The 19,177-nt window shown below is 43.4% G+C and overlaps 1 protein-coding gene across 4 annotated transcripts in view; it reads right to left on the reverse strand.

Annotated features, from left to right (window-relative positions):
* The window catches only part of STK39 (serine/threonine kinase 39), a 291,825-nt gene that overhangs the window by 60,776 nt on the left and 211,872 nt on the right, over positions 1-19,177 (reverse strand). For all 4 annotated transcript variants that reach the window (XM_036253502.1, XM_036253503.1, XM_036253505.1 and 1 more), the window contains exons 15-16: positions 5,806-5,858; positions 1,526-1,594 (exon numbers count right to left, since the gene is read on the reverse strand). In XM_036253502.1, coding sequence (XP_036109395.1) covers positions 1,526-1,594; positions 5,806-5,858 — 122 coding nt within the window. The remainder of the gene's footprint in view (positions 1-1,525; positions 1,595-5,805; positions 5,859-19,177) is intronic.

Here is a 19,177-nt window from a genome sequence, read left to right on the forward strand (position 1 = left end):
AAGCATCGGTTTTGATTTGAATATTTTTGAAGAAAGTTTTTATCATAATACATATTTCTTTAATATATTATATTATTTAATACAATATATTATAACTCACAATATAATCAATATATCATGATTAACATTAATATAATGTTGCCCTGGCCGGTTTGGCTCCATGGTTAGAGCGTCGGCCTGTGGTCCGGAGAGACCTGGGGGTTTGGGTCCCGCTAAGGGCATGTACCTCGGTTGCAGTTTGTTCCTGGCCCTGGTTGGGTTGTGTGGGTGGCAACCACTCAATGTATCTCTCTCACATCGATGTTTCTCTCTCTCTCTCTCTCTTCCTCTCTCCCTCCCTCTCTATCTGAACAAAAAATGGAAAAATGTCCTCGGGTGAGGATATTTAAAAAAAAAAAAATTAATGTGTTGACAAATCTGGATTACTTAGGGACATCATTACGAATATCCAGCAACAGACTAAATTATAAAATCTTCACCGCTAAGAGTTGTCTGAGGAGTGAGAAGCTGCTCACCCTCAGCTGGGTGGGCTCAGGCTGCGCTTCGCAGATGGCAGTGTCGGCCTCAGCCAGCCTTCTGCCCCCCGTTTCCTGCTCCATCCCGTGTGTTATTTATTTAGCAGGCTTCCCTGTCTCCCCAGGGCTCTCTTTTGATTCTAAAAGTGGTGGAAAGAGCCCCAGTCTCACAGTGAATTGGCTCGGCCACAAACCAGCATCATGGCCCTGGGCAAACCACTGGATCGCTTTAGGAATTGGCTTCCTTGTCTACACAATGACACAACTAGCCTGAATGATCTTTAAGTCCAACCTTAAGACTTTATGAGGGATCTTGCTAAGGGCTGAAGAAACTAACATCTAAGAGTATTAGAACCGTGTCCCAAGAAAAAACTGAGAAATTCTCATAAACGGACCTCAGAGGTCCCCGTACGTTGGTGCGCAGAATTGACAGCATCTTATTTTTGCTATGTGGTGGACTTCTGAGTCTTACTTCTAGGTTCTAGTTATGTTTCCAACAAGTGAGGTTCCTTACTGGCTAAATCACATCCAGATAAATGGGAAAGAATTATATTAAGTTACATTAAGAGCTTTTTTTTTTTTTAAATCCTCACCAGAGGTTATTTTCTCAAATATCTTTGGATGGGGGGGGGGGGGGGGCAGCGGCGTAGAAACATCGATGTGAGTGAGAAACATCAATCGGTTGCCTCCTGCATGACCCCTATCAGGGCCGGGGTGAACCACATCAGAGATATGTGCCCTTTGCCAAAATCGAACCCGTGACTCTTTGGTCCATGGGCTGACACTCTAACCACTGAGCCAAACCAGCCAGAGAACATTAAAGGCTTTTAAAAAAATAAAATTAAATATGAGTCTTTAAATCCACTTCCTTCACATAAAAGAGGAGAATTCAAAAAGAAATTTTAAAAAATTCACAGACTACATTATACCTTTATGAAAACTTCTGTTTCTAAATGAATTTCCATTTGATATGTCAACACAACGACACTGCATACTAAGAAGTGATTTACCTATAACTACGTCATGGCCGTCAACCAAGCCAGCAGAGAAGAGCTCCTGAGACACGCCATCTGCCGTATCTGTCCAAATATGAAATGAATATGTATTAGTAACCAAAAAAAAAAATAAAATGAAATAGAAAACAGCAGTCCAGGGCAATGTAAAACATATTATTTTAATTTACAAAAATTACCCACATGTGCTTTAATTCAACAATTCAGATTCTAGCAGGAGGAAAAATCATCGCCATGTACAATATGCATCTTGTTATTTATTCAACAGACGTTACACAAAATCATTGTTTCATTTTGGATGAACCAAGAAACGTGTGCCCTTTGACTACGATCTCAATTAATCCTCAAATCACCTCCAGGATTATCTCATAACCGGTCCCTAGGGCCCGGCTTTCTTCCCTTCCGAGGTCCATTCCAGCCAGCATCGATCCTTTCCTTCGTTAGTAGCTACCGAGTCTGGATTTATGGCCAAGGTTGAATAAGTAGCATTTGATACAACCATATAGTTGGTATAAATATCCGATGAGTTTGTTGGACTATTAAGATGAGCTATTTAAAATGTCTGCTGTTAAGAAACTCCTTTAACAAGACCACTGATCACCTGACAGCAACTGATTCATTTCCTTAGAAAATGGGGTTGAAGAAAAGAATACAGTTCCCCATGGGAAGTGACAGGAGTTAGCAATTTCATGAAAAGGGGGCGGAACAGGCTGTAGCAAGTGAATATGGCTGAAATTACTTAATTGTAAGGCTATGAATGAACATGATAATAATGAGCAGTCTGCTGGAAGACCTTGTAAAGAGAAACTGATAATCTGCGATGTGCTCAAAAGAACCATTAGGAACCCCTGTGTTTTTATTCGGGAGATGATGTGGTCCCCACGGCCTTCTGATATTTTCAGAAACATCCAGAACGGTAGCTGGATAAAAAGAAACCAGCTCAGTAGCTGGTAGCAGCCTAGAGGGACGTTTGCCTTTCCGTATCTTCTACAGTCAGGGAAAATGTGCAAGGATAGCTGCAGAATCAGACAAGCATCTCAACGGAACTGCAGTTTGCAAGGCCACGGGCTGCCCTCAACACAGATTGTGTTTCCTCGTTAACCTGTGTTTCAGGTGTAACCGTGCGAGTGCATGTGTGAATGTGTGTGTGTGTGTGTGTGTGTATGCACGCAAACGTAAGCATGTAACTAGAGGTACAATCATCTTGCATAATTCTTGGGCTTTAGAGGGCTCAGTCCAGGGTCTGACACAGTAATTGCTCAATAAAACTAGGGTGATGATGGAGCAGCCAAGATCATCCGAGACGCATCTTATACTCTCGTGCACTCTCTTTCTCCCTTTCACACACAGCCCAAATTCCCAAATCTCCAATAAAAATCTGAGAGCCAATGTATATTCTTTGTACTGCCAAGAAATTGTGGTATTCTATCCTTTCATTCATTCCACCTCACACTGAATGAAATAAAATGGAAATGGAAAATAAACACACAGAAATCTCACTAAACTATGAAATTCCATATAAGGTGGGCTTGTCTTAGGCCTTGTCCTTACTGCTAGAAAACACCTTACTAGTTCTCTTGGGAATAAAATTATCCCCCACCATGAAACCTTGGGTAGCTAACAGAAGGTTCTACTCAGAATGGGGTTTGGCTTCATGAAGCCTGCGAGAACATTCAGCTTCACAATCTCTGGCTTCCCGGATGCCACAGGAAACTTCGGGAAGAGAAGCCTATTGAATTAAAGGGCTTACTGGGGCACGGAGCAGGCAGTCATTGTATTTCTATTGACTGATCATTTGTTAAAGCATCTGCATGTGTTACCATCATCTCTAAAGTATAAGTAAGACTTTGCACTTGCATAAGGAGTTATAATCACAGAATGTAGTGGAACAATCAAACAAAGGCACACTGAAGGTTAGCACTCAAAACAGAACCAGAGCAAATGACATTCACAAATGGTTCAAGTGTGCAGCATCACCTCCTGTCTTCAGGACTCCTGGGGACCAAACGAGTCATATTAAAATCGCAAGCAGATCGTGCTGGCTGGCCCAGGATGGAAATGCTCCACGCCTGTGTGTGCCATCCAGCAGTTATTGAGTACACACATAAGTAATATATCAGTGATAGTTTAGAACAGAAACATGAAGGTAATTGGTACTTTATTTTTCTTTAAGCTGTTTAACATTCCTGATATGTAAACAAGTTAAATAACTGTGTATGTTCTGGTTTCCAGAACATCAGGGAACATCAGAAGCACAAAGGGCTTGCCCCCAAAGGAGAGCAGAGAATATTGGATACCTTTGTGTTATGTTTTCTGGCCATAATGTACATATTTAGTGTATACACAGCACAGAGTATACCTGTGGTGTGCACGCACAGAGGTAGTGCAGACAATGTCTGAACTGCAGACAGCATCAGTAATCACAGAGGCACAGCGATATATCCATGGTGTTCCCATTACTGATGGGCCTGTGCCTGCTGCCCAGGGAAGGTCAGTCATCATCCAGAAGCTAATGCTATGGTTCCTGTCTGGGCAACAAAAAGCAGAGACTCTTGATCTAACTAAGACAAACGAGGCTGCCAAAACCAGCACAAAAAGCCAGGCAATGCGGATAGGGCTGCCTTATCCCCCAAAATCCTCCACTCAGAAATTAATTTCTTTGTTAGCTCTCTAAATTGAAATTGATTTTTATTGGCATCGTCCATTTAAAACAATCAGATGAAAAGAACAAACCTTAAAATAAGAATCTGTTCTTTTACTTACTGTGCTTGAAACACTTATTATGTCATTACTAGATTTTATCAATGCATTGACTGGTCAATATTTTTACATTATAACAAAATAGATAGCTTTTTGATAACAGTGACTGGCACCGTACACTTTTACAGATTGGCTCTAAACTTAAAGATGGATGTTCCCAGAAAGATCAGTTAGCAAATTCAGTAGGGCCTTATTTATATTTTTGGGTAAAAGGTGCTTCAAATGTTGGTTTAATTTTGATACAAGGGGAATCAGTAGGTCTTTGTGATTACACAGCACTAAATCAGAGCCAGTGAGTCCGTGACCACATGTGGCCCTGGAACACATTCTGATTCTTTTAAATCGGAACCTGATTGTATGTAGACAAGACTCTACTTTCCTGAGTCCTCACCATTACTTTGGCTCCTTTGAGCAGGTGAGATTGTGTTTTCTTACAGGCGGTAACAGCAGGGAGGTCAAAGGGTTAACCAACGTCATCTCAATAAATTGAAAAAAAAGAGAAAGAAAGTCTTGTACACTTCGGGGTTTGAAAAATTTTAGCAAATACAATTTATTAATCCATCAAAATTTACATGGAGAACTAATAACATAAAATAAATACAATGTTATCAGCCTATGGTAATACATTCAAATGTAGAAGACTAACATATTTAGAAAGATATTCAATATAGATATCGAGACTGTTTTCATGTGCATAAAAATCTAAAACCAGAGATCAGGGATAACCGTTCAGCCTTAGCATTTGCATCTTATTTTCATGTCTCTAGGTTGTTTTGGTTATAAACTAAACTGTAGAAATAGCAATTTTTGTTAAACAACTAGTCTTGGGGTCTCTGAAGTCTGTTTACATATATGTTACTCATCCATTAATTAACCAAAACCACCTCTTGCCAGGTGATACCAAGAAATATGCCACAGTTCTGTGACTCCTAGGCATCCAGGAGCTGAAAAAGGAACCAGTCCAGCCTTTGAGCTGTTTTAATAACAAAATGAAATACTAAAAAGTATGTTCCCATGCAAGAAAGGCATTATTCCTACCGAGCTTACCAGTTCTGCCAAGAGCAAACAGAGGCCACAGACGCTCCCTAACATAGGCTTCCTGTGATCTGATCTGAGTACAGAAGCAAAGTACAATCCCTGCTGCATGATATCACTGTTTGCTGCTCAGCCCTCATTAGAAGGGCTGTATGCTTCTCACCGCACTCATAATAATAGCCGGTAGGCCCTACATCACCGTGCCAGGACTTCCTGTCATGGCTGAGCTAATATGCTACACACACACACACACATACACTCTGTGAAGCACATGGCAGTGGAATTCACGTAGTCAAGCAAGGTTCAGTTTGGATTCCCTACAACTATAAGTCCTTCCCCTTCCTTTCTTCCCTCCCCCCACCTCTTTCCTTACTTTGTTTTAGGAGAACGCAGTTTTGAAAGCAAATTATAAACGTGTGCTTGTAATCAATTTCCAAAATGTTCTCTGTAGCAATAAAGTAATAATTTCAATTAAAACTCACCTCTTCCTGGAGTAAACTCAAATCGTATATCATTAAGTTCCTTTCTGGAGTTTCTGAAATACATAACATATAGAACATTAAAATCTAATGAACAGAGTTTAATCTAGATAAATGTATTATAATTTTTACAAGATGCTACTAACATGTAGATAGCATTTTATTGTCAACTGAAAGTGATAGTTACAACAATAATAAAGGCAGATATTTGTTTAACTGATTGAATTTACCTTATATAAACCTGCTCATATCACAAAATTCCAAAAATAAAACATTCATTTAATAAATCTACACTAAATTAGTAACCTTAGATTAATTTCATAATAAAAATTTTCAGAAGCTTTTAAGTTTAGAATAAATCATATTCAATATATTTTTCATATTTTTCTGAGAAACTAGTACCATATCAATTTATTTTTTAAAGCGAAACAAACAGAGATAGTTGAAGCAATGAAGTTCATGACAGCATTATACCTTGAATCATGCAACAAAATGCCAAGAATAAAATATGTATTTTGTAGTTAAATTTTTTTATCTGAATAGAGGGTACCTTTGAACGTTATAAAATTACCCATAGAATATATAAAACCTTAGTTAAGTAAAAATAAAATGCTTATATAAAACTATAATATATACATACAGGGTGGTGCAAAAGTACGTTTACAGTTTTGAGTTCATAAAACAGAATTTATTCTTGTATTATTTATTAATTATTGTACTATTTTTTTCTTTTTTCTTTACTGATTTGAGAGAGAGAGGAAAGGAAAGGGAGAGAGATAGAGACATCGATGAGAGAGAACATCGATTGGCCACCTCCTACAAGCTCCCCGCTGGGGTTCAGGCCCACAACCTGGGCATGTGCCCTGACTGGGAATTGAACTGGCGACCTCCTGGTGCATGAATGAATACTCAAGTGAGCCACACCAGCCGGGCTATTATACTACTTTTCCATAGGAACAACTGTAAACCTACTTTTGCCCCACACTGCAGATATTCAATCGAAAAATTAAGTGACAGGAAATAAAGCGTGAGTAAATAAGATATGAACTTTTCCACTCATTTTAATTCCAAAAACTGATAAAACGTAGCAGTGAGCAATAATTAGAATGGTTTTAAATTTTCATAGGAATATTTAAGTGTTATAACTCACTCAACCGATGCTAAATTAAAGTTAATAAAAACACCTTAAAAGAACTGCAGTAGAAAATATGAAATAGTAATTTCTGTAAGCACTCATTACTTGCTCAGCCGTCTAGGGGGTCAAAAGCAGACAGAAATAGCCTAAATACCCATCCCTAAACACTGATCACATCCTGCTTAGTACTCCAGCTTCAGGACTCTACCTCCTGGCCTCTATGTACAAGTCCCGGATCGTGATGACGCCAGCCAGTCCCTGGGCCCCTTTTTGGCCCATAGCCTGATCTTGGTTCTTTATGTCCAACCACATCCACCGAACTAAGTGAGAGGGAGCCCAGAAAGACAACAAAGGCATGGTGCAGGCTGAGAGGAAGCCCTTCTCCCCGGTGCCTAGAGAAACTGGCCCATGTTTAACACCTCTCCACAAGCACAGAAGTCAAGAGTCATGAGAGCCAGGGATGCCCAAGCCCAGACCACAGACAGAAGTACACCGAACAACGCTACGTCTCCTCTCAGGTGTCCCCAATCTAACTTGATCGCTACTCCTCCCAGAGAGAGAATGAACTGGAGGACATCAGCAATTCCTGAAGCTGGGCTTCTTTTAGGGCCTCCTGAGAATCTGAACACAGTGAAAATTCTGAACTCTCAAAAAAAAAAAAAAAATATCGACACATCACCGACACAGGAAATTGCAGACAATAGTAGATGGTTCAGAGATCCCTGTGTACCCGGGAATGAGCCACCCTGCCCTGGAGGTGGACTGTGCCACAGCAATCAGCCCGGCAGTGGGGAAGCTATTTGCATGTTGAACTGTTTAAACAACCCAGGTTTTCTTAATAAACTACCAATGTGAGAACACATTTACACAGTGCTTTCATATACATCAGCAATTCTCAAACATTTTAGTCTTAGAACCCCTTTCCATTCCTAAAAAGCATTAAGGACCCCTAAGGAGCTTTTGTTTATGTTGATTATTTCTATCAAGATAGATTGTATTGGAAATTAAAACTGACAAATTTAAAAATACTACTTTATTTGAAAGTAACAATAATTAACGTGTCACATGTTAATGTAAATTTTTTAAATATTACTTTACTTTCCAAAAGAAAAACAAATCGGTGAAAAGAGTGCATTGTTTTCTATTTTTGTAAGCCTCTGTAATGTCTGGTTTAAGATAGGTGGGTTCTGCCTGGCTGGTGTGGCTCAGTGGATAGAACGTGGTCCCAGGGACTGAGAGGTCCTGGTTTGATTCCCAGTCAGGGCACATGCCGGGGTTGTGGACTTGATCCCCAGTAGGGGGCGTGCAGGAGGCAGTCGGTCAATGTTTCTCACATTAATGTTTCTCTCTCTCTAAAATAATCAATAAAAACATTTTAAAAAAAGACAGCTGGGTTCTTATATTTGCTTCTGTAGTCAAACTGTTGCAATACTGCATGTCATGTAGGCAGCCACTGGGAAATTTCACTGTACATGTGAGACAGAATGTGAGTGACAAAGGCAAACAATTTCTTAACATTATAATAAAAACAGTTTTGACCTCATGGACTCCCTGAAAGGTCTCAAGGACCCCTAGGGATCACAGGACCACACTTTGAGAAACACTGATATTAAATCTCATGAATCAAATCTCATTTTATCCAACGAGCAACTTCTGAGGGACACAAAGTAGGTATTACTTTGTTTTCCATTGTTTAGGTACATCAAAGGCTTTTCCAACTTTACAAATTTGACAACTGGCAGAGTGAGGACCAAGAATTCCATACTGGAAATACCTGATACAAATAGAAATGCTCAATTCCTTCCACTTTTGAGAAGAAACAACAGCCCTCAAGATTCTACATTATCATAAAAAGATCAGCAAGCATTTGCTTATCGAATAGCCATGGTTTTGCGTACCGTGTCAGCAAAGGCCGAATCACAGCGAAAACTGTCCAATAAGAAAAAACGGTCTCCAGGAAGGCAAGTACTTATAGTGACTTCATAATGAAATGACAGAAGAAGAAAAAGGTGAAAAGGAATTTGGTTTGATGTAATTTATATCATTGTGCCTTTCCTCTCTGTCCTTGGATCAGTCTTGTCTAAATTATTTTGTTCTACTGAGGCCTTAAGAAGAGGGGTGTAAGAACGGTACTTAGAATATTGTAAAGCACAACCCGAATCTTTAAATGTTAATACCACAAAAGTAATATCCAACACCCATAATCTCTTATCTACATCATCTGTGGCTCACAGTATAGAGGTTGCCTAATCAAGTCATTCTTTTCGGACTCTGAACCTAAAATACCCACCTTTGAAAAGAGCACAGTGATTGATTGTGAGTGGTAGACTTGCCCCATCAAGATGAAATATAGTTGGACAAATGCCTAATTGGATCTAACTACTGAAGGTCATCCTTTTATAAAGAATTAATCTTTTCAGACTCATACTTAACACCTTTAATTGAAAGTACATTTACTTTAATTGATATGGCACAGGGTACCCTTGATTTCAGGGAAGCTGAAAATAGGTATGATTTAAGGCCAGAAACTAAGTCTGTGCGATTATATAGAGGAAACTAAAAAGTTGGAAGTAACAGCTGCAAGACCCAGGCCACCTGTGATAATTTTTTATTAAAAACCCTTTAAAGCTTAAAAAAGTAAATACCAAAAACCACACTTAAATTTGGTAAGATACAAGCCCTCACTTCTCATTTCTCTGTATGTATATATTGCATCATAAATGCAAATGCCTACAGGACTCAGGAAAGAAATTAAAAAAAAAAAATAGGTGATACGATTACATTGTTTAAAAATCAAAAGGAACGATAATAGGATAGTGTGTAAAAACTAGCCTTCTGGCTCCTGTCACTCAACTGCCCTCGCAGAGGTGACCAATATTTCAGGCCCTCTCTGCATCCTTCCTAAGATGTTTTATGCACAGATGAGCAAATGTACACACACAGTTCCCTCTCGCCTGTTTAATACAATGGTAGTGTTACTGTAACCACCGTTATGTACCTTGCCCCTTCTTTTTTAAACTCAGTAACGTACCTTGGAATTTCTCCATATTGGTTCATAGAAAGCTTTCTCATTCCTTTTTTATAGATATATAGTATTTCACTGTACGCTATATCCTTTTTAAAAACCAGCTGTTTCTAGTCTTCCACTATTATAAACAACGCTTCAATGAATAACCTTGTTCTCATGCCATTTTGCAAATATGACTATACAGTATAAAAATAAATTTCTAGAAGCAAAGTGCTTGATCAGATAGATGCATTTGCACTTTGGTAGATATTGTTAAGTTTCCCTTGTACCAATTTACACTCTCACCAGTGTTTTGTATGCCCCACCACAGGAACTTTATTTATTTATTTATTTATTTATTTTATCCTCACCCGAGGACATTTTCCCATTTTTTTGTTCAGGTAGTGGGAGGGAGAGAGAGAAACAGAGAGAGAGAGAGAAACGTCGATGTGAAAGGAACACATCGAGTGGCTGCCACCCGCACGACCGACCAGGGCCGGGGACAAACTGCAACCGAGGTACATGCCCTTAGCGGGAACCGAACCCGGGTCTCTCCGGACCGCAGGCCGACGCTCTAACCGCTGAGCCAAACCGGCCAGGGCAGGAACTTTAAATGAATTAAAGCAGGAAGTGTATTTAAAACAAAAGCAAAATCAGGAGACATGGGAACTCTGCCAGCCAGAAAGCTTATTAGCCATTTAAAGGGGTAACTAGTACTCAGAACTGGCTGGTTAGGCCAGATAGGAATGTGGGCTCAGTTTTGGTAAGTAAATTGATACAGTGTTATGTCCATGCAAAATGAGAAGTTCAGAGATACAGATTGTCATGTGTAAGGTTCTTCTTCTTGATCTTTCATCTGCAAGGGACAGAGTGGACACTCAAATGAGGTTGGTGAGAAGGAACACACAGGTGAACACGGAACCCTTCCTGGTGGTCCGGGTGCAGGAGGCCCATGTGGTAGATGTGCCTGTTTTATGGGATGTAGCATTTTTCTGCAGCTCTTAATACACCACGTCAGGACAGCCTGGCAGAGTCACTGCTCCCGGAGGGCGCCAAAGCCAAAATGTTGGCTGAGGACTGTTTGCATTCTCCAGCTTCACATTGGTTGCCCATGCCAACTAATGCATGGGGGCACACACACCCTGGGCAGCAGATGTGACCAAAAGGCTTAGAAGGCCAAAGCCCCGCAGGTATTGACAAAGGGTGTTATAAAGTGTGTCACTGGCACTGTGCACCTCCCACTATAGGGGTGCTCTGGAGTGAGCCTGAGTCCACCGCTTCCCCACACTCTGAGATGGAGGCTGCAATCAGGGTAACCTTGCCCAGGAACCCTGGAAGGCCAGTAGGTACAGTGTTTCCCAGGACCCAGAGGTGGTCCCCCCTTCCCAAGCAGCTGAGGATTTTCTTAGCCAACAGCCCTTTCCCTCCTTACTTTAACCTGAGATTCCAGGTCAGGGGGAAGCTGAAGGAATTCCAGAGGGACTGCCCCTCTGTATCAGGAGCGGGATGGGGACCTTTCAAACAGCACGGGCCAGGAATCAGGACACCATTTTTAGTTCAGCCGCTGTCAGCCTGCCCTGAACATCTGCAGATGCTCCTAACGGGCCCTTCTGCATGCAAGCTCACAATCTGCAGCAGTCAGTCAGCTCGTTCCCTGAAGTCTGATCATGTCACTCCTTTGTGGAAAGTATCCATTTCCCTCCCTTATTATTAAAACAAAATTCAAAGTCCTTAGCATGACCCTCCAACACCTGCTTTCCTCCACCTCCCTCCCTCACCTCTGCCTCTCCTCCCCTGCTCACCTTGTTGCCATCCCCACCCGCCCTCCTTCCCCAGACGTATTTGCAAAGAACAGTCTGAATGGTGCAGGGAAGTCAAAAGCCTGACAGGAATAGATTCAGGAGACGGTGATAGGAAAGGAATAAAGTCAGGAGCAATTCTTTTTTTTTATCCTCACCTGAGGATATTTTTCCATTTTTGTTCTGATAGACTGGGAGGAAGAGAGAGAGAAACATCGATGTGAAAGGGACACATCGAGTGGCTGCCACCCGCATGACCCAACCAGGGCTGGGGACAAACTGCAACCGAGGTACATGCCCTTAGCGGGAACCGAACCCGGGTCTCTCTGGACCGCAGGCCGACGCTCTAACCGCTGAGCCAAACTGGCCAGGGCAGAAGCAATCCTTTTGAGAAGTTTAGCTGTAAAGGGATGAAGAGAAATAGCTGTAATAAAATAAAGAGTTTTTTTGTGTGTGTTTTTACATCCTCACCCGAGGATACTTTTCCAGTTATTTTCAGACAGAGGGGGAGGGAGAAGAGAGGAGAAAGAGAGAGAGAGAAACATCGATGGGAGAGAGACACATCGATTGGCTGCCTCTCGCATGATGCTGACCAGGGCCAGGGACTGAACCACAACCGAGATACGTGCCCTTGACCAGAATCGAACCTGTGATTCTTTGGTCCGCAGGCTGACACTAACTGCTAAGCCAAACTGGTCAGGGAGAAAAGGCTTTTTTAAGATGGGAGAAAAGAAACATATCTGAGTGCTGGTAAACATATAAAGAGGGAAACAGAATGAGGAGGAACAGAGGACTGCTCTTGGAGGGGGGGCATTCTGGGGGAGCCAGCTTCTCCCCCAGCTTGGAGATCTGTCACCCTCACCCACCCTCCACCCGACTGGCTCCAGTCATGCTCTGTACCGGCTGTGTCTTTGCTGGGAGACCAGGGAAGGAGGCTCAGGGCGGCCAGACAAAGGTAAGCCCTTTCCTGTGTGCTCTCCTAGGCTCCAGTTCTGTGCTCAATTCTGCACACATGTAATCATGTGGCTATCACTTTAATGCCAGTGCATCCCCTAGACATAGGTGTCAAGAGGAAGACCCTCCTCTTGCCTTGTTCACTGCTCTTCCCCCCAGCACCCAGCACAGAGCCTAGGGAACACTCGGACAGCATCTGTCAAATGAATCAACCGGAATCAATGAGTGAACGAAGAGTTGACCAGCTCGGCTTTCACGGAGTGCCTCTCCCTTGGCCTCTGTGACACCACCTTCTTCTGGTCCTCCCCGGTTCCCTAGCTGCCCTTCCCTGTGTGTCCGAACATGCCCCCATCTGTCTGCTAGTGCCTTCACTGCTAATGCTCCATCCTCCACCCTCTTGTCTTCTCATTCTCTCCCTGGACGACTCCTTCCACATCCATGACTCAAACCCAGGCCGCTCCAGAGCTATAAACCCATGAGCGTACAGCGTCTCTCCATGCAGTGTCCAAACAGGCACCAGAAAACTCACCATATCCAAAATGGGATGCTTTTTTAAAAAATCTGCACCCGAGGATATTTTTTCCATTGATTTTCAGAGTGGGAGGGAGGAAAGAGAGGGAGGGAAGATGGGAGGGAGGGAGGAAGGATGGGTGGGAAGGAGGGGGGGAGGGAGAGAGAGAGAGAGAGAGAGAGAGAAAGAAAGAAAGAAAGAAAGAAAGAAAGAAAGAAAGAAAGAAAGAAAGAAACATCGATTTGAGAGAGACAAATCGATTGGTTGCCTCCTACACAATCCTGACTGGGGCTGGGCATCAAATCTGCAACCCAGGTACCTGCCCTTGACCAGGAATCGAACCCGTAACTCTTTGGTACACAGGCCAACCCTCTACTGCTGAGCCAAACCAGCCAGCGCTGGGATGTATCATTTTTCCTTTCAAATTAACTTCTTCCTCTCTGCTCCTTGTGGCAGTAAATGGTGGCATGACCTGTGGGTTATTATCCCCTTAAGATTTCTCAAATCATCTATTTCTCTGAAACTCCACTACTACTGACCAAAGACCACTACCTGCCAAAGACGAGGATAAATGCCTAGATGATCAGAGGATGTTTCATCCACACCTACGGACCCCACCGGTATACACACAGGAGAGTTACAGGTGCACAGCAGAGGGAAAAGGGCCTGAAGAGGCTGAGGGACCTATTGTTCAGGGTAATCTTTGACCGGTAAACCTGTTGTAGCCCAGGAAGAACATTGCTGGACTTAATGAGATGTGAAAAATGATGCCAACAGAACACTAGGTTGAAGAACCCCTATCACATGAGGCCAGAAACCAAGAATTAGGAACGGAACAAAGAAGCCGCCTATGGCCAGGCCGGCAGCACCGAAGCCGTCTCCATGCTCCTCTTGGGGTTCTCCGAGAGCCGAGTCTTCAAGTCAGCGCCTGGACCACCTCAAAGCTGGAGACCCTCACCTGGACACGGATCAGCTGGGCTCAGGGCAATGCAGCCACCCCCCAGCCATGACTTTCGGTGAGCCACTCACCACTGTGACCGTCAGTGTCTTCTGCAAGAAAGAGGGGCCATGTGCCAACCCCGTGTGGATCCCCTCGCCCTGCTGTTTGGCATGACGGCACCTTCTACTTTGAGGCACACAGAAGTAGGGGGAGTCCTTAAAGACTTCACAATCTTCCCAGAGGACAGCGGACATATGTAAAACTACCGGAAAAACCCAAGTTAAATAAATGTTTAAGAATGGTGAGTCAAGAAGGAAAAATCAGCCCTGGCCGGTTTGGCTCAGCAGTTAGAGCGTCAGCCTGTGTCCAGAGAGACCCGGGTTCGGTTCCCGCTAAGGGCACGTACCTCAGTCGCAGTTTGTCCCCGGCCCTGGTTGGTCGTGCGAGAGGCAGCCACTCGATGTGTCCCTTTCACGTCGATGTTTCTCTCTCTCTTCCTCTCTCCCCCTCCCACTCTATCTGAAAAAAAAAAAAAAAAATGGAAAAATGTCCTTGTGTGAGGATAAAAAAAAAAAAAAGGAAAAATCAGACTAATTCAGAGAAAGGGTTATTTGCTCCCTCGCTCTGCTCACCCGTCACACTCCGGTCACATCGATCTGCCCGAGGGAAAGGCCCATTTGCGGAATCATCAAATGTCACACCTGGGAGGGGTCCTGGAGGTCGCCTAACCCACTGCCCTCGTTCCACAGGGGATGCAACTAGAGCCGGAGGGATGAAGTGGCTCAAGGTTCCACCACGGTTCACCCACGGCGCCCCTCACGAGTACCTGCTGAGCGCCCGCTAGGTGCCAGGCCTCTCCTAGGAGCCGTTCGTGGCCGAAATGACACTCAGGCGTGGCACGAAGGCTTCTGGATGACTGCTTTCCATTCTCGACGGGCGGTTCCCGAAGTGCAGGCAGAAAGAATCCCCCTTAATGACACCCCGCCCTCGTTGAGAAGTACTGCACGCAAGAGAGGCCACAGAGGAGGAGGTTTCCGTGTGACCGCGGTGGCGACACACAGGCCGAGAGCCCCCGCTGTGCCCATCGGCACACACTCCAAGCCCTGCCGAAGTGGAAGCTCTCCTAGAAACAATCTCCACATACATGAGCCACGTGACCAAGCGCGTGTGAATAACTGAGTTATATACCTACCCCCACCCCCAACCCTGGCCTGCATTTGACTTGCCTCAAAAGAGCCCTCTGGACCAGCGAGTCTCCTAAAAAGTGAGAGTGACAATCTCTTTCAGCACTGTGTTTCCAGTCCCCCGGAAATATGCCTACGACCCAGAAATTACAAGTTGGTAGCATCCAGAATTCCAGTCTACAGCAAGCAATGCACCATCACACAGCCCACGACCAACGTCAAATAGATCAGGAGGTACTCTTACTGTTCCCTTTAAGAACAACAAAGACAGCGGTGACTAACATGTACGTGCGTGTGCACACACATGCAAAATTTTCTTCAAACGAGGCATCTTGACATATCTTAAAGAATGTGACCTTCCACATTGGTTGTCTGCAGGTTTTTCTGCAACTAAAACGTCAGGCTAAGGGCCCGATGCACCCCACCGGCCATCGGCAGCCCGAGGGACCCTTTGACTTGTAGCCCACAGGGAGCCGTCTGCGGCACAGGATTTCACACAGCTGGACTGAGCGGTGCGCGTGCACAGCCCTGCATACAGAAATGAACACGCTGTAAACGGTGAACACCCATGAACAAATCCCATGCAAAAATACTGTCACAAATACCTGCCTTTACTGTCTACAAAAAAATAGTTTTCATCTGGAAAGAAACCAAACTGACTTAAGGGTTTTTTTCTTTAACAGAAACCTCTTGAAAATCTGCACGCCAGCCAGGTAGAGGGCTTAGCTGTTTCCTCTCCCTCTCTCTACCCACTCACCAACCTAAGCAAACACGGTCCTTTTCCCTCCAGTCCATACTTTGGAAAATCATGAAAAACACTTCAACGTAAAGGAAAGTGGAGAGAGTAATAAAACAAACATGCATGAGCTGCCATCCAGAACTTTTAAAATGGTAACATTTTGTCATATTTACTTCAGAGCTCAGTACATAAAATGTTAATACTGTTTTACCTACACAATACAAAATTGAATGTGTTGCATCCCACTGTGGTAAATCATGAGTGAACACATTACTGTGTACGGGCTCTGCTTCCTGTCAAGATTATAGAACTAGATTTTCATGGGTAGCAGCTCTTTTTAGCATTTAGAATGTCCTGTGCCCGTATTTACTGAACTGGTTTTTCACCTGTAGGGCGAAATGGAATGGCCACATAAAAACTACAATCATATGTACAGCTGGTGGGAGCAGAAGCATTATGGCCTAGCCAAAGTCCACGTTTTTTAGTGGCAGGAAAATTGTTAAGTACACTTATTAGTTAAGAGTTTTTTGTGTATGTCTCTTGATGGAAACCCACTGACATAGTATAGGAACAGCCTAGCAGCCTTCACTAGCATTACTCCTGCTCGAAAGTTTAGGGTGTGTTGGGCTTACTGCAGAAAACCCAGACGTGTCCACGCTTCCATGATGGGTACCTCTCTTCTATGCCTCAGGCTCCCGTCAACATGCCGAGTCCATTACACTAAAACCGTGAAGGCATCTCTGAGCCACAGATTCAAAACATGTCGATTTGGACACGAGACATCATGTCATGGCAGGTATATTTATACAGACTGATACAGTATGTGCGGAGGTGGCTGGTCCAGGATGAGTAAATTTTCAAGATAATGGAAGTTGACTTCTTTAAGGTACAAAGTGTTACGCACTCTAATTATGATTGGCAATTATCACCTTCCTTGCCAAAAATGTATTTGGTTTAATTCTTGCAAAAAGGATGGTAAGTAGTTTCAAAATGAAACCGAATACTGATCAACTGAACATCTGATTATGAAAAACAACAGAAATTAATTCCGGGAAGGGTGCAGGAGGGACGACACCTGCTGGAGATGTCAGTTTCTCCCACACAGCACTGACTTTAGCTTTGCTTGCAGCTAAGGAAAGAAGTGGGGAGGGACACTGCATGACCCAGTCCTTACTTCATCAGGAAAGAAACATGCAAGGCACCAATCCCCCACCCCCACCCCGGCATTAATACCAAGGAGAAACTTTTTATGGAAGCCACTTTATAAGAGACACTGAGTAATGTCTTCAACTCTGTGTTGCAAAAAAACAGAAACTTTTTTCATATAAATGGTTTCAACTATGTGGTACAAAAGATGGGGATTTTTTTCTCCCATGTGCTGAAGGCACAATATTAAATCTTACCTGAGTGATGGCGTTTCTGCTGAGAGTGGAAATAATAGAGCTGAGGTACATTGTTTCCTGATGATTTAGCTCAACAGAGGAAGCTCCAAGAACCCGGAGAATGAATGGCCTATACCGACTGCTGCTTCCTGATGCCCCAAGCATCTTTGTCAAGTTCTGCAACGGGCGATTTCATGTCTGAACTCTGACAAGTATCCGAAGGCGCCCGACAGTGTGTTGATTAAACATGGACCTTTCACTTTAGCTAAACATACATGAGAAGCAGAAGTAACATTCTGTGGTGAACATGTGGGAGACTGATCCTCCCTTAGAGAGCTGGCTAATGGCAAAGGGAGGTGGGCTGCAGCGTGTCTGAACTTCAGAAGGAAGCTCTGTGTCTGGCCAAGAACTTGGATGCATACTCAGCTGAACACCAAACTTAGTTGCTTCAGGACAGTATTCTGCTTAAAAATTTTAAAGAATGTGCGCTACTCATCAAGAGAGTTAACCATAAAAGAAGTTTTAGTACACGCTGAAATACTATAAAGTGAGCAGACAAGGATAAAATGCTTTAAACTTTAGCCAGGTGATCACAAATGTGGCACAAACCATCTTCTATTTTAACTTTCCTATTCCTGTATTTTCCTGTTAATTTATACGTAGAGTCATATCCAGGGAAAGCTACACTCAAGATGACCAAATTTAGCTTTCAACTAGGTTTAAAAGAACCACCTAACAAAAGAGAAAAATAGGAAGAACTAATGAATAATCAGTGTCCTCTAGGTTAGAAATGTAAGCAGAATCCGCACTGACTTTTCCACAGATGGTATCTTAAGACAATCACATTTGATGATCAGTGAGAATGAGCAGGTACAATCCCTCCTGATCATCTCACAGAAATGACCTATGAGTAAATGTAGGTCCAGCCTAGTGTGGATGACCCTTTGGCAAAGACATCATCAATCCTCAAGCTGGATTTCTCTGAAATTACTTCAGCAAAATCACCTTGTTACTGGGCATCTGCTGGGGTGCTGATGCACCAGAAGGAAACAGGTCTGTCAGCGCATCAGGCTGCAGTGGTCAGGAGGCTGGGTCAGGCAGGGCTTTTATTCTGAATAATGTACAAACAAAATTTAGAAAATCCAAAAACTTTCTCATGGCAAACAAAACAAACAATTAAAACAAACAAACAAACAAAAAACCCCACCCTATCCGGTTTGGCTCAGCGGTTAGAGCGTGGCCCGCAGACCAGAGAGTCCCGGGTTCGGTTCCTAGTAAGGGCACGTACCTCGGTTACAGTTTGTCCCCGGCCCCAGTTGGGGTCATGTGGGTGGCAGCCACTCGATGTGTTTCTCTCACATCGATGTTTCTCTCCCACTTTCCCTCCTGCTCTATCTGAAGGTAAATGCAAGAATGTCCTCAGGTAAGGATAAAAAACAAACAAACAAACAAAAAACCACCCTATCCACTTGCTTCAAATTATGTGATCCTCCAACGATGACTGACACCCACACCTCAGGGCTGGAAACCCACGAAGAGCAGGGCGGGTACGTGGGAGCAGAGTGGGGGACAGACCCCAGAAAGGCAAGGGGACAGGAAGGAGATCTTTATGTGCATAACATGATGTAAAGCGGGGCCTGACATCTGAAATCGTTCCAGGTATTCTTACAGGGTTGGTTTCCTTTCGACACCTGAAGATTGCCACAAGGGGAGAAGGGAGGTCG

Source organism: Molossus molossus, unplaced genomic scaffold (genome assembly GCF_014108415.1).
Source record: "Molossus molossus isolate mMolMol1 unplaced genomic scaffold, mMolMol1.p scaffold_m16_p_11, whole genome shotgun sequence".
NCBI classification, from domain to species: Eukaryota; Metazoa; Chordata; class Mammalia; order Chiroptera; family Molossidae; genus Molossus; species Molossus molossus.